The sequence below is a fragment of the Sciurus vulgaris genome (assembly GCF_902686455.1).
Source record: "Sciurus vulgaris genome assembly, chromosome: 2".
Lineage (NCBI taxonomy): Eukaryota > Metazoa > Chordata > Mammalia > Rodentia > Sciuridae > Sciurus > Sciurus vulgaris.
The window spans coordinates 49751050-49776304 of record NC_136462.1 but is presented as its reverse complement, the minus strand read 5'-3'; the positions used below and the strand labels follow the sequence as shown (position 1 = coordinate 49776304).

At 33.4% G+C, this 25255-nt stretch overlaps 1 protein-coding gene across 2 annotated transcripts in view; it reads right to left on the bottom strand.

The window, feature by feature from the left end:
• The window catches only part of ERO1A (endoplasmic reticulum oxidoreductase 1 alpha), a 42896-nt gene that overhangs the window by 2360 nt on the left and 15281 nt on the right, over positions 1–25255 (bottom strand). The window contains exons 4-15 of one of the 2 annotated variants that reach the window (XM_079121223.1): positions 21037–21075; positions 18446–18522; positions 18272–18345; positions 13797–13917; positions 11779–11825; positions 9208–9219; positions 6729–6755; positions 6507–6599; positions 5094–5340; positions 4584–4653; positions 260–346; positions 31–164 (exon numbers count right to left, since the gene is read on the bottom strand). In XM_079121223.1, coding sequence (XP_078977349.1) covers positions 31–164; positions 260–346; positions 4584–4653; positions 5094–5340; positions 6507–6599; positions 6729–6755; positions 9208–9219; positions 11779–11825; positions 13797–13917; positions 18272–18345; positions 18446–18522; positions 21037–21075 — 1028 coding nt within the window. The remainder of the gene's footprint in view (positions 1–30; positions 165–259; positions 347–4583; positions 4654–5093; positions 5341–6506; positions 6600–6728; positions 6756–9207; positions 9220–11778; positions 11826–13796; positions 13918–18271; positions 18346–18445; positions 18523–21036; positions 21076–25255) is intronic. The other variant, XM_079121224.1, reaches the window with a different exon arrangement.

The window sequence follows — 25255 nt, the reverse complement described above, 5'->3', positions numbered from 1 at the left end:
CAGAAACAATTTTAGTACATTCAAACTAACCTTCCAAATGCATTAAATAATGATACTATTTCTTGTCTGGTTAGATGGAATTCATAACTGGGTCCACTTTCTGGCATATTGGCTATCAGTTTCTCAGAAAACAAGATCTTCAGAGCAGTCCCCAAACCCTGAGTCTATAATAGAAATAAAGAAGAGAATAAATAAAGAAACTAAGAAATTCTTTGTGCAAAATATAAATGAAAATTAGGACTGAACTAGAATTACTTACCTGAAGCTTTCCCCACAGTCGACATTTAAAACAACCAACACAATCCATGATTCTTGAAATATTTCTAAAATGCAGTCGAAAGTCCTCCTAAAAACAATTTAACAAAATTTTATTAGGATGTAATATATGGTCAACTAATAAGTATTTTCCAAGTGCTTTCTATGTGCCTAATACTGGGCAAGGTACTATAGGGTACCTAAAACATTTAACTGAACATCTACACACTAGAATTTTACATATACACTCATTTAATGTTCACGACAAATACAAAAGTAAATATTATTATAATCTACCCCTAATGAATTAACAAAACAAGATTCAGAAAGGTTAGATACTTTGCCTAAATTCTAGTATATAACAAACTTTGAATCCAGGCCTGCCTGACTCCAAAATGATATGCAAAAATATGAAAAGTTAACTTGGTTGATGTGTCTTGTTATATGCAATTATTAACTATGTGTCACTATGTAACAGGGGGAGATATTAGAAGGTATCATTCACCAAACAAGAGGGAAGGACAAATGGAGGAAAGCTTTTGGTTTCATAAAAGTTAAATTACAGGCCTTCTTTCTGGTATTAACTAGGTAAAACAATCAGATATTTTAGTATGAAGGTTAACATTATTATTAATATACAAAATATAATGAATATCCATGTACCTCCCACCAAGTGTTAGAAAGAAACCACTTCAAGTACAATTAAAGCTCCTTATGTATTGATCCAAAGAACTGTATTCCATCCTATATCGCCATGCAAATTCAGTGTTTACTGTTACCTTTATGTTTTTATACATTAATTCATATGTATGTATATATCCATGAACACTAGATTATTGTATTGTTTACAATGTGGCAACATGCATCCAGCTCATCCAAAAATAGCATATGTTCTTAAGGAATTAAAAAAATAAAGGAGTGAAGCCAAGAACACATCTTTCTTTTACTCCAAGGGAAATTATTAATTGATCCTCCAAGTGACTCTCTCTGTCCTGGAATCCCTCAGAATTTTAAAAACTTTTAAAAATTGTCATACAATTCAAATAGACTATCCCTTTTTCCAAATGACCTGTAATTTTGAAAGCATATAGTATTTTTCTTTTTATAATGTAATAAATCATACACTGGCTCAACAAGATGAGAACAGGAGTACATATCTAAAACTAGGATTAAATCAAAGGCTGGCATCTACTATATTCAGAACAGACCTCGAATTGCTCTGGAGACAAACTCTTCCCAGTTGCTTTATTCAGCTGAAGACCAAAACAGCTATAAGATGTAAATGACTTTTACTAAGATCCCAGATCTTGTGTCTTTATTTAGTAAAAAGCCCAAATTATTAATTGTTCCTATATGTAAACAATATTCTCAATCTTTTATTTCTGTGTTTGTTCAATCAGAGGTAATGCTAATTTGAAACCCACTTTTAGGAATAACTACTCAACAAAATTACTCTAGATAGATTTCATGATTTAAGGTTTCTCTTAAACTAGTATTTGACTTTAACTTAGGGCACTTATGATTGCTTATAGTAGCCAAATAAATATTATAAATTAAACCCAAGCACCTGAAATAGCATGAATCTCCTACTTAGGTGAACTGAACACACTGGAACCAAATTAATAAGACTAGAAACTGACTAGATCAGAATAAGAGAAAGTCCTTCAAGACTTCCACAAAAAACAATCATGTCTAAGAACTTGAGACAATGTGGGAAGCCATCCTTATCTAGCAGAATCAGACTATGTTGAGCCTCATGACACAGCAGGCTGACTTCTCAGAACTGACAGACTCGGAGGTCTGTGCCAGATTTGGGGGTGGGGGGGTATGTGGCACTGTGGGGGCGGTTCCCTATCTGGTTCTATGATAGTTTCCCTGAGCAAACTGGCTCCCATAACTCTACCCCATCCTGTTCATCACAGAAGGAGCCCCTCCCATTCTGGGCCCTTTTACCTGTGTGATTATAAATAAAAGAGAGTTGGGCAACTCCATGTTGTTAGAGGCAAGAACTGGTACGGCCAGACCCGTGACACCTTCTTCTCATTTAAAAAGAATACTGGCTCTTGTGTTGTTGTTGATTAGATAAGTTTATGGGTAATTGACTGATTTATAACCAACATCATCCTCCAGCAGTTAACCCTTCTCTCATCCATGCAGGATGTGGCTGAGAGACCCCCCACAAGACAACTTCAAAATTATCTCAGATTGGAAAAAAACTGGAATCCTAAATAACGTAAATCACTTTCAGTTTCCCCTTGTTCAGGCATACAGTTTTAGGTCATTGTTTTAAACTACAGTCATTTAACAGAATAATCAAATACGATATAGTTACAAGCTGTGATTTATATTCAGTGGCACCAACTGACCATTTCTTGCCCAATTTCTCAAATGTTTTATAAGCCTTCAAATGCAACCCTGTTGTATTTTGAACAGTAAATAACTCCATTTCATGCAAGTCCTCTATTTCTAGCCATATATGGATAGAGTATAACAGGAGTCACAATGAGATTATTTGAAATGAATTTACGAATATGAGTATTCAAATCCAAGTGTACCAGAAACTACTTTTTAAAAAGTAAATATCTGATAATACCATGTTTTCCTATTTTTTCACTTCTTTGTTTTATTTCTTTGTTGTAAAAGATTCAGAAAAATTCTGTTAGTAAGGACTCTATATAAACCTTGCAGGACATGAAAGCTGAGTGTTTTGGAGTTTTGAGCAAATTAAAACATTGTGAGAAATATTTCTAATTTGCACAATCTAAAAAGAGCTGATGCCAAAACACTCTCCACTAAGCCAGCAAGTGAACTAAAAATAAGGAACATATTGAAAATAGTAAGAAAAAGAGAAGTCTTATTGCAGCATCTTCCCCCTCACTCTCAAGTTCCTGGAAGCTGTTTGGGAGGTTATATAATCACTGAAGTATGTTTTTGCAGCAAGAATGCTTTAAGTAGGAGATAGATGGGAGGTCAAGAATAACTATTATCTAACGGGAAAAAAAACGAGCGCAAAAAAGTACTTTCTTTGCTAGCTGCATAAAATCAGGTTCTTTCATCATGGAAAGAAAGAATAAGAAATGGGAAGATTGTTATAAATATTCTGGTGAAATCAGATTGAACCTAGAGATTCTAAGTGCCACCTGCTTTTACTTACCAGTAGATTTTGTTTTTTTTTTTTGGGTGCTGGGGATGGAACCCAGGGCCTTGTGCTTACAAAGCAAGCACTCTACCGACTGAGCTATCTCCCCAGCCCCACCACTAGCTTTATAAAGAGAAGAGTAACAGAATTTCACTTAACCCCCAAAATATTTTGCAAATCCCTTGGGGGTAGGATATTGTCAACTCCTAATAGGAGTTGTCTATTCCTTTGATGACAAAAAAATTATGCTCTATACAAAGTGTTTAATAAATCTTCCTAGTAATATTTTATATTTGTGGTTTTTTTGAGGCAAATACATATTCAGAAGTGGTCTTGCCTAAGGTTGTACCCTTGTTAAGAAGCAAGACAACAACTGGACCCCATTTTCTGGGGTGTCATGTCTGTCCTTTCCCCAACAGATGCTGCCTTTAAATGCCAGTAAATAAGATAAAGATGACACACCACAACGTGCCTGTTTTAGAACTATCTGCAGCAAAAGACAGATTAATATTGCCACTTTACTCTGGATCCCTTTCCTTTAATTTATAACCTCTATTTGTTACATAAGACCATCAATGTAAAAGCCATCTGTAAAGTATATAGTGATACACATCTTCCACTTGTTACTCCAAACATGATGAAAATGAGACCTTAACTCAGACTTGCCTATAGAATTCCATTTTTTAAGGAAAAGGAAAAAAACACAACTCCAATTTTTCTTGGAATTTCAGAATGTGTATCAAGATCTATCATTAGTATAAATACACAGGTTTATTCATTTTTTAAAATTGACAAATGTTAATTAGATATACTTATGGGATGCAATATGACATTTTGATATATGTTTACAAAGTAGAATGATTAAATTAGGCTAATTAACAAATCCATCACCTCACATATTTATTTAGGTGTGGTGAAAACACTTAAAATGTACTCTCATTAATTTTTATAATATACATTATTTATTGTAGTTGCCACTGTGTACAACAGATCACTGAAACTTCTTCCTCCTGACTGAAACTTTGTACCCTTTGATCAACATCTTGTTTGCTCTTCTATTTCCCCCTGCAGCTTTTGATAAAACACCATTTTACTCTCTACCTCTATAAATAATACATGAGTTCATATTCATACTTGCATGTTAATCAGTTTTTAATCTAATAATTAAGTTAAACTATAATATAATTACCTTTAGTTTGTGTGCTTCTTTTTTATCCCCAGCAAAAAATGAATTCTCATCAAAATGCAAAGGAAATGACCTGCATTTTAAAATAGAGACTATTCATTTTATGTATTATTAAAATTATAGGTCCAGCTAATATAATATTTTACAAGTCAGCAATAAATAATATAATTAAAATATAGTAGAAAACAAAGTAAAACCAACACTCTGATGCAAACAAATTCTTATCCTCAAATCTAAATGCTAACTATGTAACATAAAAGTTTGGTCCCAAACTCCATTTGCCCAACTAAATATAAAAATAAGTATCAAGTACTAAAAGAATGGCTCTTAAAACTAAAAATGTGTGTTTTTTAGTACACAGAGCAACACAAAAACAAAAACTCAATTCTAAAAGACTGATGGGCAAGACTGGTTTTGAATTATTTAAAAATAGTTTTACTCTGTTTAAATGTTTAAGCATTTAACTTTGGCTATTGCTTGCCACTCCTCTATTAATGCAAAGTTGTAATTTACTTGATTTCATGAAGTATTTCCAGAAGTAACATTTTGTTTTCTGCATCCTGAATTTTATTTCCAGTGAAGAGTTGAAAATCTGGGCGCTCAAAGAATGGCAACACTTTAGACAAAGCCCTTAATTCTATCAAGTAGAGAAAATATAGGTTCTTCAGTCTTCTTGGACCTTCTCCTTCAGTTAAAACTCCATCAAACCGCTGTTGAAACTCTGTAATGTTGTGTCCCCATTTCTTTTCCAACCAGGTATCTGAGAAGTAAGAATTACATAGTAAAAACTGAATTTTATAACTAATTTCCACTTAAATTACATAGGCTATTTATACCTGCAGAAGTTAGTTTCATTTTGTATTTTAAAATATATAATGAGGGGTTGGGTTTGTAGCTCAGTGGTAACGCACTTGCCTAACCCATGTGAGGCATTGGGTTCGTTCCTCAGCACCACATAAAAATAAATAACACAAAGGTATTGTGTCCATCTACAACTAAGAAAAAAATTAAAATAAATAAATAAAATACATAATGAGGGCTGGGAATGTAGCTCAGTGGAAGAGTGCTTGCCTGGCATGCATGAAGCGCTGAGTTCAATACCCAGTACCACAAAAACAAAAAAACAAAAATCAAAACAAACAAATCAAAAAACCCACTAAAATACATAATGAATACAATCAAGAAAGCTATTTTTTTCATAATTTAGCCTGTAAGTATTCAATATTGGCATTTTATCTTCTAGAATCTCCTTAAAACTAAAATGAATACAATGATTTACCAAGAAAGCAGGTTTTAATAAAAAATAAAATTTCTGCATGTATAAAACTGAAATATATAAGTGATCATCTGAAGTTAGTAATGAGTTTGAAGAGCTGTTTCAAATTCAAGTTACTATATTTTGTTTATAAGAAGTAAAATCCTGGGCTGGGGATATGGCTCAGTTGGTAGAGTGTTTGCCTCGCAAGCACAAGGCCCTGGGTTCAATCCCCAGTACTGCAAAAAAAAAAAAAAAAAAAAAAAAAAAGCAAAATCCTTTAACTCCAAAAGAAATATACTACTGATTAAAACCAACCATTATCTTATTTCCCGACCACATCCCTAAAGAATAAAGAGCAGCATGACATTCTTTACCCCTGAAAACTAGCACATAAATTAAAAAGGTGCTGTTATAATAATATTTAATAAATAACAAAATGTGCTTAGGAGCTATTTGAATTATCAGAACAAAACAAAGAATACTTCCAAAATAATGTGTCTAAATTTGAGCAGCTTCTTAAAAGAAGGAAGAGAGTTCCCATGTTCCCTGATTACTACAATTTAAGAATGAATTTTTACTGCCTAATATTCAATCAGGTAAATACCAGGAACTTTTTGAGAAACCTGAAAATAAGTGTGGGAAAGTGAATAAAAGTAAATGTCACATACCTTGTAAAAGATATCTCGCACTCAAATGCACATTAATGCTTGCATGGAGGCCAGATATAAGTCTATAGAATGCCCTTTTTTCTACACAAAGGCCTAAAAAAAAAAAAATCAGTGATTTGCAAATAAAATTTCATATGTGAGTCTTGTAACTATAAAATTAATTTCATGACTGTAACAAGAAGGGAGAAAGTCATTTAAATTTATTTAAAAGTTTCTAATTACCTTCTAGCCAACTGTAAAAAGCATTCTCTGAAATTAAAAGAAAAATAAATTTAAAGATTGTAAAAATACCAAAATATAAGTCTTTTAAAAGTTTAAAAGCATTATAGCAAATTTATGGCAAACACTGTTTTAAAGATTGTTCAACCTAAATAAAATCTTATTTGCAATTTTCTCAAAGGAAGAAGAGAAATTCTTGAAATGATTCAGTTCAGTACCACTCTAAAATAAAGATTTTAGCATCGCCTTGGGTAGCCCCATTCTCATAACTTTCTGGATAAACAGTTCATATGTCAAAATATAGGAAAATACCTAACTTAAATAACAATTCATGCATGAGAATTATTGTTAGAAAAATAAAAATTATAAAATCATATTAGAAGTATAGTAGTTGTATATAGTTGAAAACATAATGTGCCATTTGCCTTCATAACTCCATAAACAAAAGCAAAATGCAAACAGCAAACTACATAAAATGTACGTTGCAAACATAACAAAGGTATAATGTCCTAAATGTATAAAAATCTCATAAACTGAATAAAATCCTAAAATGCCACTAAAGGTGGTACAGAAGATGAGTAGGGAAAGGAAAAAACACAAATCAGACAAAAACTGATCAATCTTGTCAGTAATAAAAATTCCAAATTAAAAGAAAGCTATATCACTTTTCCTATCAAATTAGTAAAGATAAAAATATGATACGACTTAATGCCCACAAAGGTGGAAAAAGAACATAATATGTATTTATATATTATAAATAATGTAGGTATGTATATATGGAGAAATATATAGAAAATAGCAAAATGTTAATAGAAAAGTGGAGAAAGGTAGTAGCCAAGAACATGGTCCCTGAAGCCAAACTTCCTGACTTGAAATCTAACTGCTACTTATAAGTCACCTGACTGTAGCCAGATTGCTTCTGAACCTCTCTGGGACTCATTTTCCTCATCTATAAAATGGGGATAGAAAGAATACCTCCTAGGATTGTTGAAAGAATTAAATGAAATAATACACTGCCTAAAAGAGTGCCTCTCAAGTAGTTACCATTATTACTTTGGGGTTAAAAGTAATTAACTCCTTTATAAAATCTTTTCTTTTTTTCTTTTATTTGACCAGAAATTAGAGGGCTAGGGATAACACTGCTTGGGACCTAGACTCCTAATGACATTTTCAATTCAGTTCAGTTTTATAATCCCCAAATAGCTGTTCTCAACGTGACCTGACTGTGATCTAGTTCAACAAGCACCTAATATGACAGCTGTCAGTGATAATCCTTTGACATTTGGCCAAAATCAGTTTGGCACTTATAAATGAGATAGTTTCTCTAAGAATTGCTCCCACAGGTTAGTGATCTTTTCTTTGATAACAAGAGACAAGTCATGGTCTTTAGATTAGTTTTGGAAAACCAAAGTAGCCTTCTCTAACACAGCTGTAGCACAGAACTAAGTTAATGCCCAAGGTGGAATAAGGTTACTCAAAACTGAAAACCACCTCCACCACTAACAAATGAAAAGCAACTTTGGAAAAATAACATTACTGCTAAAAATTTCTTTTTTTAAATTTTATTTTTATAGACTGCATTTTGATTCATTGTACACAAATGGGGTACAACTTTTCATTTCTATGGTTGTATACAACGTAGATTCACACCATTCATGTAATCATACATGTACGTAGGGTAATGATATCCATCTCATTCTACTAAAAATTTCTCATTCAAACAATTCAGTTCTGATGTGGCATATCACTTACTGCTACAGTTACTATAATATAAAGTACAATGATAAAATAGCAACGTTATCAGACTTTATTGTTTTGTTATTTAGACACAATACAAAAGTAATTCATAAAATCATGTTCTGAAAATAGAAGATTTTGAGTAAGAGAAATGTGATACTTTGTATTTTAGCAGTTTCATTTAGATGGGTTAAAACTAAGCACTGATTCGGTCTTTTCACATTGTTAAAGCATGTGGTTTTAAGAATAGCAAAAGTCATTCGAATTTTACCCTTAAAGCAAAATGATTCTCAAAAAGACAAAATGAACCTAAAATAGGTTAAAAATTCTTAGCATTACTATTAACTTAGATTTGGCAAGAGCATAAGCCCTAGATGCCAGCTCTGGAATCAACATTCCAGTCATGTCCAGGACCTTCCTATGTGATACCAGCAGCATATCCCAGACTTCAAGCAGTAGAGAGGAAGAAGCCTTCCCTGCCAGAGTATGTGTGGGGAGGGGAAGGGGGACAGCACAGTAAATGTGCAGCTGGGCTGTTGGCTGAGGAAGGATCTCCAATGCTGAGCACAGACACAGCAGTCACTGTCCTAACCTGTGCTTTCACCTCCAGAATTTTAGATAAAGTAATAAAAATTAAGTTCTTCTGAGTCTCAGAGGTAGGAAGGAAAAAGAGTTTGTCATTTTAAACACCCAAATATATAAGCAATGTCATGTATGTAACATATGATAAAGAAATTATACTTACCTTTACTTTTTCCTGAAAAACAAAACAAAATGCTTATTATTATAAATTCCTTCCAGCTGCCCCTTTTCTACTGCTGCATTTTCATTAAAATGAGACCTTTTTAATAATGATTAGTTTTAGTCCATCGGTTCATCCCCACAAGAAAAATCTGAAGGTGACACTCATGACAGCAACTCTACCGAACAGTAGTATGAACAGTGCCTGGTTAAACTAAATGGCATTTTCTCCAGGAGCATGCATGACAAGTAGCTCCAGATCACATAAGATTTAATATGGGTGACAAAAGAGAAAAATCAAACCCATATCTGAGTATTCTAAAATATCTCAAGGACTTATGTTTATGTGGCTCAGACTCTTTTCCACATTGATTATCTTAAAATTATAACATAATTTCTGTTAAAGATTTGCATTATTGCTTTTAAACCTGCAGAATGACATTATAAGATTTAGACTTAGAAATATTTTCAAAGACTGAGATTCAAACTATACATGATGTAGCAGTTTGTACACAGCTGCTAATTTATGATCTCAGAAGATTTGAGGCAGGAGGACTGCAAGTCCCAGACCAGCCTCAGCAACTTAGTGAGGCCTGTCTCGAAATAAAAAATAAATAAATAAAAACGGATGCTATATCTATAGCTATATCTATAGTTCAGTGGTAGATTTCGGCTCAACACCCAGTACTAAAAATAAATATATAAACAAACAATCTTCATTTTTACCATTTTTGTTTAATGCCATCATTGTTTATTAAACATTCATTGTCAATATATGTTTATTTTAAAGAACATATATTTCTTAAATAATACATGTTTAAGAAGAAAAGAGACAAAATAAAGTTATCCAGAACCTCCTCCCCTCACCATTTATACTATTTAAATTTTGATAAATGTCCTTTATTCTTTGTGTATGGATATTTAGAAATTATATTTTGGTTTTATAAAAATATATTACACATACTGCTTTTATATCTGCTTCCTTTCCTCAGGATATTGTCAAACATTTTTATTTAAATGGATACAGATCTACAGCAACATTTATTATGGCTTTATTTTAGTATGTGGCTATACCATAATTCAACCTGTCCCCAATGAGAAACACTTAAATGGTTCCCATTTAGCTTTAAAGAAAGTGAGGGTAGCTAATTACTTTATTGAGTCCTCATGTGAGTCCCTAGTAAAGATCACTTCTTTCCTGTGGATTTACATTTCATCTGATGTTAAATCAATAGCTTCCACTGAGTCACCTCATGTGACTCTGCAAAAACCCAAGAGACTTGTTTAAAAATAATTTCTTTCTTAGCCTAGGAAAGCCAAGGCTGCCAGCATTTAAGGCATGATGCAATCTCACTGATTTACAGGAAGAAATTTATATTTATTGACTATAGGACTTCAGCATCTTTTCACACAAATTTTAACACCTTACACATTTGCTAAAAGCACAACAAAGATTGTATTGGTAAGCATATTTTTAAAAAGAGCAGGATATATATTTTATAAGGAAAAAGTCATAAATCATACACTGAAATGGTTTATTCAACAAACTAGTCTGCCTATTATTGACCGGTCAGGGTTTGTGAGTTTCAATTTTACATTCCCTCTGGCAGCTACACACAGTGCCTAGCATGTGGTAAATGGTGAGTAATCATTTGTTGTTAGAACAAGTGATTTTCACTGATACAGATAAAACCACTCCATGAGGAGGGCAATTTTCAATGATAACAACTACTCCATATATTAGGTGTTGGGTTCTATAATAGGGGAATAAAAAAGACAAATGCTGCCCATACATCCAAAGTACTAGGGTAGATCGACAGATTTATAAATAACAATAAAATAATGCTGCACAATAAAAAAGGCTATAAGAGATAAATAAAACAGTTCATATTTAATGAAGAAGGAAACATTATATCTGGTTAGGAGGATCAGGGAAGGTTTTGTGAGAAAGGTAGCATTTGGATCACACCTTGAGTGTAGAAAATAAAAAAATTTTAATGCAATATAAAGAGTGCAATATATGGAGTCTACATATAATTTCAAGGTTTTGGAAAAAATTTAAAGTTTTTTTTTTATATTCATATATCTAGAAGATGAGTAAAAACTAAAAGAGGAGAGCACACCCATCAGTGTGTCCACAAAAATACCTAGAATAGCTGGGCACAGTGGGGCATGCCTGCAATCTCATTATCCAGGAGGCTGAGTTAGGAGGATGGCAAGTGCACGGGAAATTTAGCAAGTGCCTATCTCAAGATATAAAATGAAAAGGGCTGGGGAACACCCTTAGGCTCAATCCCCGGAACTGACAAAATAAGTAAGTTAGTAAGTAAGTAAGTAAATAGATAAATAAAATATATACTAATTTTTATCTTATGATAATCCACGAACTTCATTACAAAAATACTCCTTATCAAAATATAAATATACCTCTGTGTGGGAAAGGTATAACCTCTATGGAAACAGGATTGTGGATTAATTAACTCCATCTGCTCTTGCCATTTATCTTGCCTTTCCTTCTCCCTAACTGAAGTTCATCAACTGATAAATAATATAATAATGCAAACAAATGGCTCACCTTGACCAGAAGCCAAAGGATTTAAAGGCCTTTTAATTGTCTGTGGCCTAGAAACAAAAGAATTAGAAGTACTGTATGAAATACAAATATGTTACCAGTCATGTTATAATTATTTAATTGAAGTGATAATATCTCAGAAAGTTGCTTAATGATTATATCTAAAGTCAAATTGTTTTACTGAGATTATAAAATATTTAATTTTCTCTAATTGCTTTTGAGAAATTATTGCCTGTTATTTGTTTTAGTGATAACAGATTCCTGATCTTTTCCCATTATAATAGTCATCAGGTCATTTCCTAATCACCTCTTCAAACAGAGGAAGAAAAATAATATCAGTCAACTCTTCTCCTAGAGTCACTAATATGCTTTTATATGTATGCAGGAGTGTATGTTGTATGGTACAAAATGCACCCTTAATCGAAAGATAAACAATATAAATATCTAATACAAACATTAAAATTGAACATGAAAATATTAAACGGTGCAGGTAGATTATTTTCCACTTAGGTACTCTTAGACACTTCAGTGTACCCTATGGCCATTAAGTTTATTATGATTTAAATAAAAGGTTTTTTAATAGGAAAAAAAACAAAGTTTTCTAGATAATGTAACTAAGTGCTTCTAAATCTCAAAATAAATATACATTCATAATGTATTATGAGATAATTAGGGATTATTTTAATGTCCATAATTTAAATTTTAAAACTTTATACAAGTTGAGACATTTTGAGAAAAAATACCATAAGCTATATTTTAACATAATAAATGCCTCCTACGATATTTATATTGTTAGAAATGTTATAGGAATCAGGATATTAATTAGAAAATGCCATAAAACCAAAACAAATCTAACAACTGCTTCATAAACTTTTCTAGTTCACATTAAAACAACCTCCTAAAAAGAAAAACCCTTTAAAAACAAACTTTCAAGTTAGTAAACCAAATATTCCTAGTAAGAGTCAAGAGAATTTACACACACACTCTTAACCTCTCTGGTTCTCAGATTCTCCCTCTGTAAAACAGCGATGACTCTAACACAAAGTAAATATGACTCAGCTATACCACTTCTTGATATCCTAAAAAATTAAAGGTCAGCATACTACAGCAATACATGCATACCCATGTTTATAGCCACATAATTCACAATGGCCAAACTATGGAACTAGTCCAGATGTCTATCAATGGACAAAGGGATATATAAAATGTGGTATATACAGCCATAAAGAAAAATGAAATTATGTCATTTACAGAAAAATGGATGGAACTTGAGACCATCATGTTAAGCAAAATAAGACAAACTCAGAAGGTCAAGGGTCAATGTTTTCTCTCATGTGTGGAAGTCAGAAAGGATAAAAGATGGGGTGGGAATCTTATGAAAATAGAAGGGAGATCAACAAAGTAAGGGAACCAGGGGGCTGAAAAGGGAAAATACTGGGAAATAATATTGACCAAATTATATTGTTATATAGTATGCATGTACAAATATGTAACATTAAATCCTACTGGCATGTACAATTATAATGTACTAATAAAAATGTGGGGGAAAAAGAACTAGAGAAGAAAACGGATAGAACAGTTAACACAGAGAGCAGGTAAAATAACTACAATGACAGAAAAGAATGTAGAGCACCAAAAAGAGAATTGAGAGCTGTAGATTCTAATCCACATGCTGCCACTAACTACTTGATCTTGGAAAATCACGTCAACTTCCTTGGCTCTGCCTCCTTACATACAAAATGAGATTCTACAATCTAATCAAGGAATATCTGTTTGTACCTACAATATTCCCATTAAGTTCTAATACTCTTCCCAGTCTTTCAAAGAAGAAAAAAATATTTGTTCAAATTTATGCCAATGTTTCCCTGAAAGGGAACTGGATTAATGAAAGGTACGTTTCTATGTCTGAATGTACCTTTTAACAAAATGAACTTGATTAGTAAATTTAAATCATTATGATTTTGTTTAAAAAGAGAAATCACCGCCTCTTACAGGAATTTCTAAATGAAAATGATACATACTTAAAACAGTTTTCTTCATAGATGACATTCCATATCTTCCAAGCATCTGGTCCCTTATAACCAGTGTAGCGCTCAGGATTAAGGAGCAAATCCACATATTCAGCATCAGGGGAATGTATGTCTATAAAATAAACATTTCCATTAAATCTTTCTTATCTTTAGATACCTTAAAAAGTTAGTATACATATAAGACTATGTGCCATTGATTCTAAGGCATCACAAATGTAACAATGGATCAGGGATTTTAAAACAACTTTCTAAGAGAAAGGAAGGAAAAGAGGGAGAGACAAATGGCCATATTAACTGTGCACACTAATTGCAAAAGCATCCTGATTTTAGAAATGGTAAAAACAGAAATCTGTTCAGATTGAAGAATCATAATCCAATTCTCATAGGCTTTTCCAACAATAAATATAATAGACTCTTATTTCCATGTTAATCAGAGCAGCTCATTGGTAACTTAGGCAAGTGAAGAAGTATTAGTGCCATATACTATTTGCTACCAAATACTTTCTTCTTCAATGACCACCATCAGGATCCACTACCAAGCTGTCCAAAAGATATAACACTAAATAAGCAAAAGTTGTATGTAGGATGATTCTGTGTCAGCATCCTTTATAAAAAGGAACACTGGAAGCAACCTAAGCACCCAACATAGCAGAGCAGTTAGAAGGCTGGACTCTGGAGCCAGAACGCTTGGGTTAGGATCCAGGTCCTGCCACCTATTCATAATTTAAAACCGTTAAACTTTGCTGGGCACAGTGGTACATGCCTATAATCCCAGTGGCTCAGAATGACTTTGGCTCACAAGTTCAAAGTCAGCCTCAGCCATTTAGCAAGACCCTAAGCAACATAGCAAGACATCGCCTCAAAATTAAAAAAAAAAAAAAAAAAGTCTGGGGATGTGGGTCAGTGATTAAAGCAACCCCGGTTCAATCTCCTGGTACCAAAAACAAAAAACTCAAACTTCAAAATAGAAATGATGGCCCTAGTCCTTCAGTGGTACTGGGAAATTATTTAACAGTATGGCAGTATATTACTCATCTATAAAGTTTAACAGTATGCACCAAAATATGGGCAAAAATGGCCTCAAAGCAGAGTAGATGACAAGAAACAGAGCACAAAGTTCCTTATAAGAGTCCATCAAAGGATTGTAGATCTGTGGTAGAGCACTTGCCTAGCATGAGTTTGATCCCTAGTACTGCAAGATAAAAAAAAAAAAAGGAAAAAAAAAAAAAAAGCAAGTGAGCAATAGAGAGTCCATCAAGCTCTCAACAATACCTACTTCATTTTATTAAAGAACAAAGACAAAAAAAAAAAAAAAAGAACTGAGTTTAGTTATTTTTATTCCAATTCACAGTATAATAAAGGCATGAATTAGGGAGAAAATAACTTCTAGAACCAGCATTTAGAAATAACTGAACCCAATGCAGAAGTAGCAATTAAAACAACTAGAAAAGCTGGATGCAGTAGTATACACCTATAGTCCCAGCATCTCAAGAGGCTGAGGCAGGAGGATGGAGATCTCAAAGCCAGCCTCAGCATGTGGGAGGCGCTAAGCAACCCAGTGAGACCCTGTCTCTAAATAAAATACAAATTAGGGCTGGAGATGTGGCTCAGTGGTGGAGTACCCCTGAGTTCAATCCCTGGTACCCTCAAAACATAAATAAAATACCTAGAAAAATAAATATAAGAACTTAAAAAATAAATTAGCAGGGACTCATCCAGTCAGAAATGGACAACTGTTCATTCCAATTAATACTAAAGGCAGTTACCACAGAAAATTACACTAACTTGATTTTTAAACCTCCTCTTTTTAAAAATATATAAATAATCCTCAATGTCCTGTACTTTAAAACACAAAACTAGCCACCAAGATATGATTAATTTTTTTTAATATTCTGCCTAGAGATAAACATTTTGGCCTCTTGATTTTTACTTATGACAACATAAAAAATATATTTTGTTATATCCATATTTTGCCACAAGACTAAAGCTCAAAATTCTTATAAGGATTTATAAAATACCCTCTATACTTCACCCACCATTTGCATATATTATTTATTCCCTATGAAGCTATGCTTTTTAAAAATACTCATCTTTTAACAGAAGAAATGAATGCAAAGGGGCAAGTGATTCACCAAACTCCACCATGTGAGTGAGTTATTGGTTCTCAGTTTGCACTCACAGTGTAGTCTCAAAAGGATAGCAGTTCATTAAAATGGAAGGTAAAGAATTACCATCATTTTCCTAACATTACATGCCTAAACAATTTTGCTACACACTATAAATTTAGTTTATCTCATATAATACCATTTAAGGCCCAAAGATCCTTGTGGAAAAGGCAGCAAAACAAAAAATGTAGGAGAATGTTTTCATCTCCTTCCTTTACTAGTCTAAGTCTTGATATAAGTCTACAACCCCACATCTAACATCCCTGAGAACAGATGTTTGGGAACTGAGAACAAAAGCAATACAGTGCGTGCAACATACATTAAATATTACTCCAACAGGGTCTGGGGCAGCAATCCAGAGGCGTAGAGGCATCGCATGGAAATAAAGGCGTCAACTGGTATGAGAAAGGAAGCCATGAACTAGTTCCTCAGGAGGCCTAGAAATAAGAAATGGCTTCTAGGCAGCAACGATAGTTAATATCACTAATTTAAAGTGAGACCACAGGGCTGGAACTGGAGCTCAGTGATAGAGCACTTGCCTAGCACGCTCCAGGGCCTGGGTTTGATCGCAGCATTGAACAAAAACAAAACAAACAAAACCCCACACACATACACATTTCTGCAGTGAAACACATGAATGTTCACACTGAATGTGTGTAAAACTTAGGAGGAAAGATGTTTATTTTCCAGATTTTGAAAATAGAAAGAAGGTATTATAGATAAGTATATACCAAAACATGGTCATGTTTCCTATCAAGGAAAGCTCTTCTTTTTCTTTTTCTTTTTTCTCCCTTCATCCATTCTTTTTCTTTCTTTCAAAAAGAAGCCACAACATTATAAGTAAGCACTTTCCCTCCCTTTCTCTTTTATGGGAATTGCAGGCTTCTCTTTTACTTGTAACTTTAATGACCTGTATTATTCTTTTCACTAGTTTTTTAAAAGATCATTAATACACTACAGAAGGATACCAAAACTCAATTTGATTAAATTTTGTTTAGACGATTAAGAGGCTAACAATCCAACTTAGGAAAACAAAGAAACAAAACAAAACAAAACAAAAAAAAAAGAATGGGAGGATCCATAAATGTAAGCTGCTAGAGTTTAACAGCACCAGCTGTGGATTAGTTTTAGATGCTGCAGGTATGACTCTGTGGTGCAATATTCTCTTTTATGACAGCAACCAGGTCATCATTAAGGAAAATGTAAAACAATTCAACAGTAATATAACAGAAGTAAGTATTTTTAATTTTTGTTTTGTTTTTGTTTGGTACCAGGGATTGAACTCAGGGGCACTGAGCCTCATCCTCAGCCCTTTTTATGTTTTATTTAAAGACAGGATCTCACTAAGTTGCTTAGGGCCTCACTGAGTTGCTTAGGGCCTCACTAGGTTGCTGAGACTGACTTTGAACTTGCAATCCTCCTGCCTCAGCCTCCCAAGCTGCTGGGATTACAGGCATGCACTACCACACCCAGCCAGAAGTAAGTTTTCTTAATTCTTACATTTTAGCTACTTATACAAAATGCACGTGTATATTACAGAAATTACTACATACTCAGAACTGTAAAACTTAACGAGGTAAATTTTTTTCTAGGAATTGAGTTTTCTTTTTAAATATTTTTATTGTGGTAAAATATATATGTAACAAAATCTGCAAGTTCAACCATATTTAAGTATACACTTAATCAACATTAATTACATTCACAATGTTGTGTACCTGTCACCAGTTAACTGTTTCCATCACCCCTAAGAGAAACTCTTTAGTCATCTAACAATAATTCCCCATCTCCAACCCTGCAACCTCCAGTAACCTCTGATCTACTTTCTGCCTATGATTTGCCCATTCTAGATAATTTATATAAGTGGACTCATACAATACTTGTCTTTTGTGTCTGGTTTATTTCACTTAGCATGTTTTCAAGGTTCATCCATGTTATAGCCTGTGTCCAGAACTTCATTCCATTTTATGGCTTGATAATATTCCATTGAATAGATATACCACATTTGCTTATTCATTAATCTGGTGATAGACACAGGTTATTTGTACTTTCTGGCTACTATGAATGATGCTGCAATGAACACTGCTTTACTCAAATCTGTTTAAGTCTCTTTCTTCAATTCTTTTGAATATACACCTAGGAATGAAACTCTTAGATCTCATGGTAATTCTGTTTTTAGAATTTAGCTTTTTTGAGGAACTGTCAAACGTTTAGAAACTGAGTTTGTTTGTTTGTTTTTTAATTTAAAATTTTTTCTGTAGGTATAATTTTAAGCACAATGTATACTATAAAAAAATGTTTTACCATCAGCTTCACAGAAGTTGTCAGAAGAATCATCATGCTTGGTCCACTGAAGAACAGCCTTCTGTGTTTCCTCACTATAAAGAAAATGAACAGGGTGATTCTTTTTGCAAATTAACATGTGATATGAAAGAAACAAAGCACCACTAAAAAAAGAAAAGAAAAGAAAAATCACACCTCAGCGATTCATCCACTGCTCCAAGTCGTTCTGCTTGCTCACATTCTTCAATGAGATTATTGGCTTCTTCAGAATACTGAAAGGAAAAAAGAGAGTAAATAGAATACAACTTACTACATTAAAAAAAAAAAAACAACTAGGAGTTATTTAAGGCTCTCTTGATATCTGGCACCATCATCTTGACTTCAAAACTAAAAAAAAAAAAAAAAAAATTAAGTGCTCACATTCCTCTTGAAGTTAAAAAATAAAAGCTTTCCCTTTAAAATGTCCATGAAGAAAATTTTTGTGGTATAAGGAAGCCATGTGGCAAGTAGTCAAAAGATATTGTCCTGTTTTTCTAATGGCCTAACAGGATCAGTTTTCTCTTTCATAAAATAAGCAGTGGGAAGATCATGCCATGATGCTAAGAGTACCTTGGAGCTTCCTGAATCTTATAAAAAGGATTCTGACATCTTTAGGCATTTAAAAGATATTCTTAAGCAATCGTACTTCTTTTTAATGACTAAGTCTAATCCAAGAGCACTTTACCACTGAGCTAATTTGTAGCACTTTTATTTATTTTATTTTTTTTATTTTGAGACAAGCTCTCATTAACTTGCAGCTTAGCCTTGAACTTGCCATCCTCCTGCCTTAGCCTCCAGAGTCACTGGATTATAGGAATCTGTCACCATGCCCAGCCTCCAGTAATTTGTTTTCAACATCAGCTTCATCTTAAAAACTTCATGGTCATTAACTTAGTATGTATATAATTTGATAATTAACATTTTTATCTTCATTGGTAAAATTTGAACACAAATATGAGTTATGCATGTGTCTTCATGACAAATCCAATTCTGCACCTTGGATTTCTTGATTTAGGTAATATACCATTTTTACCCAGAAAATTATTTTTATCAAAATCTATGTGTGTATTATCACCACAAAAAATTATTTTATCTTTAATTTGAACTTTAACTGAATTATACCTGCATTCACAAGAGTGATAAAAATTTTCCTTCTATAGAAGAAACTTTCAAAAGTATTTGTTATTGTATTCAGATTTTGTATGTTTTGTTTTGCTTTTTGGAAGTACATGGGATTGAACACAAGGGCACTCTACCACTGAGTCACATCCCCAGCCCTTTTTATTTTATTTTGAGATAGGGTCTCACTGAGTTGCTGAGGCTGGCCTCTAACTTGCTATCCTCCTGCCTCAGCCTCCTGAGTCACTGGGATTTATAGGCATGTGCCATGATACCTGGCTCAAGTTTTACTTTGAATAAACTCAAAGTAATGAGTTCATTAATTGAATGAAAAAAGTCAAACAATTTTTTTAATTAAATTATTTTCTATTTGAAACAGTTAATACATCATTTAACTACGCGTAAAGTTCTCTCATTAAAGTCAACAAGTCAACGCTGTGAGTTCATACTTCAACTCTTCATGTGTACAAGGAAATATGGAATCAAAAGTTAACAAAATTAGTTTAGGATCTATGGTGAAACGTTCAGAAAGTGGTTGCCTCTGGGAGAAGAGTGGGGATTCTGGTACAGGAAAAGGACATTAGGTGAAAATTAAAGAAATCTGAATAAAGTGTGAACTTTCGTTAGTGAAAATGTTTCAGTGTTGGTTCATTAATTGTAACAAATGTAACAAAGTGGGGATGTGGCTCAGTGATAAGAGTGAGTCCTTAGAATGCATGAGGCCCTTGGTACAATCCCCAGTAGCAACAATTAAAAAACCCACAAATATACCAAAGTTATGTAGAATGATATGTAGGATGATACTTATAAAGGAAATTGGTTGAGTGTTATATGGGAACACTAAAATACCTTCTCAGTTTTTTGGTAAATCTAAAACTGTTATAAAATTAAAAGTTTATTTTAAGTCAGGTATGGTGGGACACGCCTGTAATTCCAGCAACTCAGGAGGCTGAGGCAGGAGTTCAAGTTCAAGGCCATCCTCAGCAACTTAGTGAGGCCCTCAGGAACTTAGAGAAATCTTGTCTCAAAATAAAACATAAAAAGGACTAGGGGATGTGGCTTAGTAGTAAAACACCACTGGGTTGTTTAATCCCCAGTAAACCTTCCCACCAAAAAAAGTTTATTATAAAAGAGAGACATAAAAGACATGTAAATCAAATGCAATGTGTGGGTCAAATATGAATCCTGTTTCAAACAAAGTATTAATGTATTTATGAAACAGCTGGAGAAATATGGACCTGACGGAATTTTTTAAAAGAGTATTTTTGTCTTAGAGGTTTATGTGAATTATGTGTAAACATAATGATTTATCTGAGATTGGCTTTAAAATAATTGTGAAAACAAAGTAAGTGGTACAGATGAGGCAAGCGCGACCATATGCTGATAATTGCTGAGTGACAGGTATTTTTGTTTATTTTTTCTCTACTTTTGTTTATTTTTGATTCTTTGAATAATAAAAGGTTAAATAAAAACAAACAAAGGGAATTAGAGCCACTGAATAAAAATAACGTTCATGGGATTTCACTGTAATGAGAAACAGAGATGCAGGTGTCTAGATGGCAAGGGGAAATGGGCTTTTCAAGTTTTCCACTAAGATACTAGACACATCAGTAAGTATATGTACACACCTTGTAGCTCGCAGATTTAATACCATCAGGAACTTCATCCTGAAAAAGAAAAGATACGTATTTTTTTTTAGATAACGTTTATTCTATCTTCTGAAAAAAATTTAAACTTCTATAATTTATGAGAAAAAAATCATGAAAAAAATTATTGAAATTAACAGGTTATTTTTAACTAAGAATACTCAGGCAGTTTTTATATTATTTCTTAAAAGTAAATAAAAATTCAAAAACAAAGTAAAATAATCACATAATACAGCATGGAAATGTAAAAACAGTTATTGAGCCATTATTCTTTTTTGATGTTCAAATTGTCCCTCTGTAAGTCACTAAGTGCTGACTTAATCTTAGCATCTATATCCTTTTGATATTACTTTGATAGTCCTTAGTAGCACGTTTTGTTTTGTTTTGTTTTCTGTAACGACAAAATATTTCAGGTTCATCTTGTGTATCTCTTGCTCCACTCTTGGAATCAATCATATTTTAAGGAGCTCCAGTTCTTTTCAGAAGAAACTAGAACTGGCTTTTAGCTGTGTTGGCCACTTACTTACTGCAGGAACTATCTGCTTACCCTCAAAGTGATGCTGTGGGTAGATAAGGATGTAGCATAACACTAAACTCTTTTCCAGTACAAGGTATATTCCCAGAAGGGTACACAACACTTTATTGTGTACATTTCCCAACTAGATCAGAGGATATTCTTTTTCAATAGCTACAAATTTGGAAGATTTCTAATTTTTTCACAAAACAAAGAATGTCAAATTCATAGAAATATTTCAGTAGAACTTACATCTATATAATATTCAGAACTGCTTTATGGTCATCTTTGAACAATTACTAAATGAAATTCCTAATAGGATTTCTAGGTCAAAGGGTATGTGCCTTTTTATTTTTGATACATTTTGATACACTTGCCAAAGTATCTCCAAAAAGACATAACCACCACAATACTTATTTCTTATTCCCAGACTAATACTGAATATTGTTGCTCTTTTTCTGCATTGGTCAATCAATAATGGAGGTGAAAGAATTGTTGAATTATAAAGAGAAGAAATGACAGAAAGATTCCAGCCTCGCGATGGGAAGACCATCTGTATCACTCAAATCTCTGGAATCAGGGTGCAAATCAAGAGATGTAGTTTTCAAAGTGTCCAACGTAAGGAAGAAAACATCAATTTTTACTATTTTTCTCACTCATGCTGGGTCACAGGGCATAACCTGAACTAAAAAGGGAAATCAAAGTGTTGACAAAAACAGAACTGGTCTTTGTCCTTTGTTCAGTCCCAAAAGGCAATACCAAAGCAGCAGCAGACCATTTGTGTAGTGAGTTGACTGAGTTTCACTAAATGCTTGTATTAGTTTAAGGAAGAACTGCTCATTGTTTTAGGGGAGAGGATGGCACTCTGGTCATTAAGTAATGTCCCTTCTACACCAAAGCATACAATATTGAGATGTTGATATATCAGGAGTGCACAATATAAATGCTAGGTCTGAAAGCTGATTACTTAGACTGTAGCAAATATTTCAAATGACTCAAAATGATCTTTAATTACTCTTTGTTTCCAACACACCACCCAATTAGGAAGTATTAGAACTGAACCCAGGTTCGTCCTAAGAGGAAGAAAAATAATCCATTCCCACTGGCACTTGAATTGAGTTTCTCCCACTCTCCCTCTGCTTGCTCTTCCTCTCTCTTCTCAGTTTGAATATTTTAGCCTATAATTAGGCAATCATACTTGTGTTAAAATGATCATTTAGTGTTTCTCTGCTCTACTAAACCACAAGCTTCTCAAGGTTACAGCTAAGCTTGTATGCCCAGGTTCCAGCACCTAGTAGGCCCTCACAAAATAATCATCATTGAACCAAATTTTATTCAAATCTAATTGATATTACTTTACCAAAATCTCCATCTCCTCATGTTTTACACACACTCACACAATACTGCCAGTCATAAAACTCAGGTCTAATCATGGTACTCCTCTGCCAAGCTTACATATTTATAAACCAAGAATGTTTTCCAATTACCTTCCTTAAAAAAAAAAAAGTAAAAAAACCTTCTCTCCATTACAATATCAGTTAAGAAAAAAGCAGCCATATTGACATGAAAGGGTCTCAGTCCCAGTTTTTGTTTTTGTTTTGTCCTCCATTGGTTTAATGAATAATGGTGTCTTCATGCTATGGAACAGTATGCCACCACAACAAAGAATGGGAAGCTTTTTATATAACTCAGCCCCAGCTCTGCTGAAGTTGAGGTAACTACATCCTTTCTCAGCTTTTCAGTTTAATAAGTAAAACAGGATGTTGGTAAATTTAAATACCCCAAACTAATTTTTCCTCTTACTAAAATATAAGGTCAAGAACTTATAAAATATAGAGAAACATTTAAGCTGATAACATTACTATAATGATATGTTCATGCTTTCAAAACAGTAATCGCTATGGAATGAATTCTGAATGTCCCCCAAAGGGCCATATGTTAAAGGCTTGGCCCTTAGGGAGGCCCTATCAAGAGGTGATGGAACCTTTGAGAGGTGGGTTTGGTGGAAGGCCTTTTAGGTCACTGGTGGAGTGCTCTTGATGGGGCTTCTACTGGCTTCTTCCTTTTCTTCTTTTTTGCTTCCTAATCATGAGGTGATTGGTTTTGCTCTGCCACATACTCTCCACCATGGTGTGCTGCCTCGCCACAGGCCCAAAGCGACAGAGAGTCAATCATGAACTGAACCTCCAACATTGTGAGCCAAAATAAGCCTTTTCTCCTTATAAGTTGGTTATCTTAATTATTTTGTGATAATAATGGGAAGCCAACTAATACAGTAACATAAGGTGTTTTGTAAGTTAATCCTTGAGTTTTCACAAAGTTGTGTCTCTAAGGATTAATATAACTAAAAACATGCTTCTCATTCTCACGATAAAATATTCATAAATAATATTTTATATTTGCTTTAATAGTACATGCTAGATATGTCTATGTAGCAATGGTTAGATATAAAAAAATAAATCACTCAAAAAACAAAACACCACTTTCACCTGATAGGATTGGTATTACCCAAAAGACAGAAAAATCAGTATTGTCAAGGATGTAGAAAAACTGGAACCCTTGTGCACTTCTGGATAGGAATGTAAAATGGTATACCCACTGTGGAAGAATTTGGCAAGTGTTCAAAAATTAAACCTAGAATTACCATATGATCTAACAATTCTACAAAATTTGAGAGCCTAGGGATATAGCTCAGGTAGAACAGGTGCTTAGCAAGCTCAAGGGCCTGGGTCAATCCCAAAAAATATTGAAAATACAGATTTGAAGAGATAGTTATATACACATGTACACAGCATGGGCAATAGCCAAAAGGTAGAAATGATACAAAAGTCTATCAACAGATAAAAAGATAACAAAATTCAGTAGAGGCATAGAGTGCAACATTGAAACTTGACCTTAAAGTGAAATAAAACTCTAATAAATACTATAATAACATATATCAGCTTAAAAACATTATTCTACATGAAATAAAACCATACACAGAAAGACAAATATTGTTATTATTTCCCTTATAGGAGGTGCCTATAATGTCAAATTCATAGAGAAAAAAATAAGAGTGGTGGTTGCCAAGGACTGTGAGGAGGGAGGGGAGTTAGTGGTCAAGTGGCAACAGTTTCAGTTTGGGAGGATGAGAAAGTTTTGGAGATGGGTGGAGGGTGGCCAGCTGCACAACAATATGAATGTACTTAATGCCACTGAACTATACACTTAAAATGGTTAAATGGTAAATTTAATGTTATATGTATTTTGTCACAATAAAAATAAATAAAATGAAAATATACTTTTTTTTCTTTGGTGCTGGTGATCATACCAGGGCCTTGCATATAGGCAAGCATTCTTATCACTGAGCTACAACCTACAACCCTATATACTTTTTTTTTTTTTTTTTTTTTTTTTTGGTGCTAGGGATTAAACCCAGGGTCTTATTCATGTGAGGCAAGCACTCTACCAACTGAGCTACATCCCCAGGCCCCTATATACTTTTAAAGGGGAAAAAAACCTACTTCATTTGAAAGTATTGTAAAAATCTCTACTTTCATAGAATACTTCAAATTTTAATGCTGCAGGTTCCAAAGTATAATCAGGTGTTTTGTCCACTCTCAATCTCTACCCCAGGATATCCAAGGAAAAATTATACTGAAAAAAGTGAAGGAATTTTATTTACACTTCAATTAATTCCCTTTGACT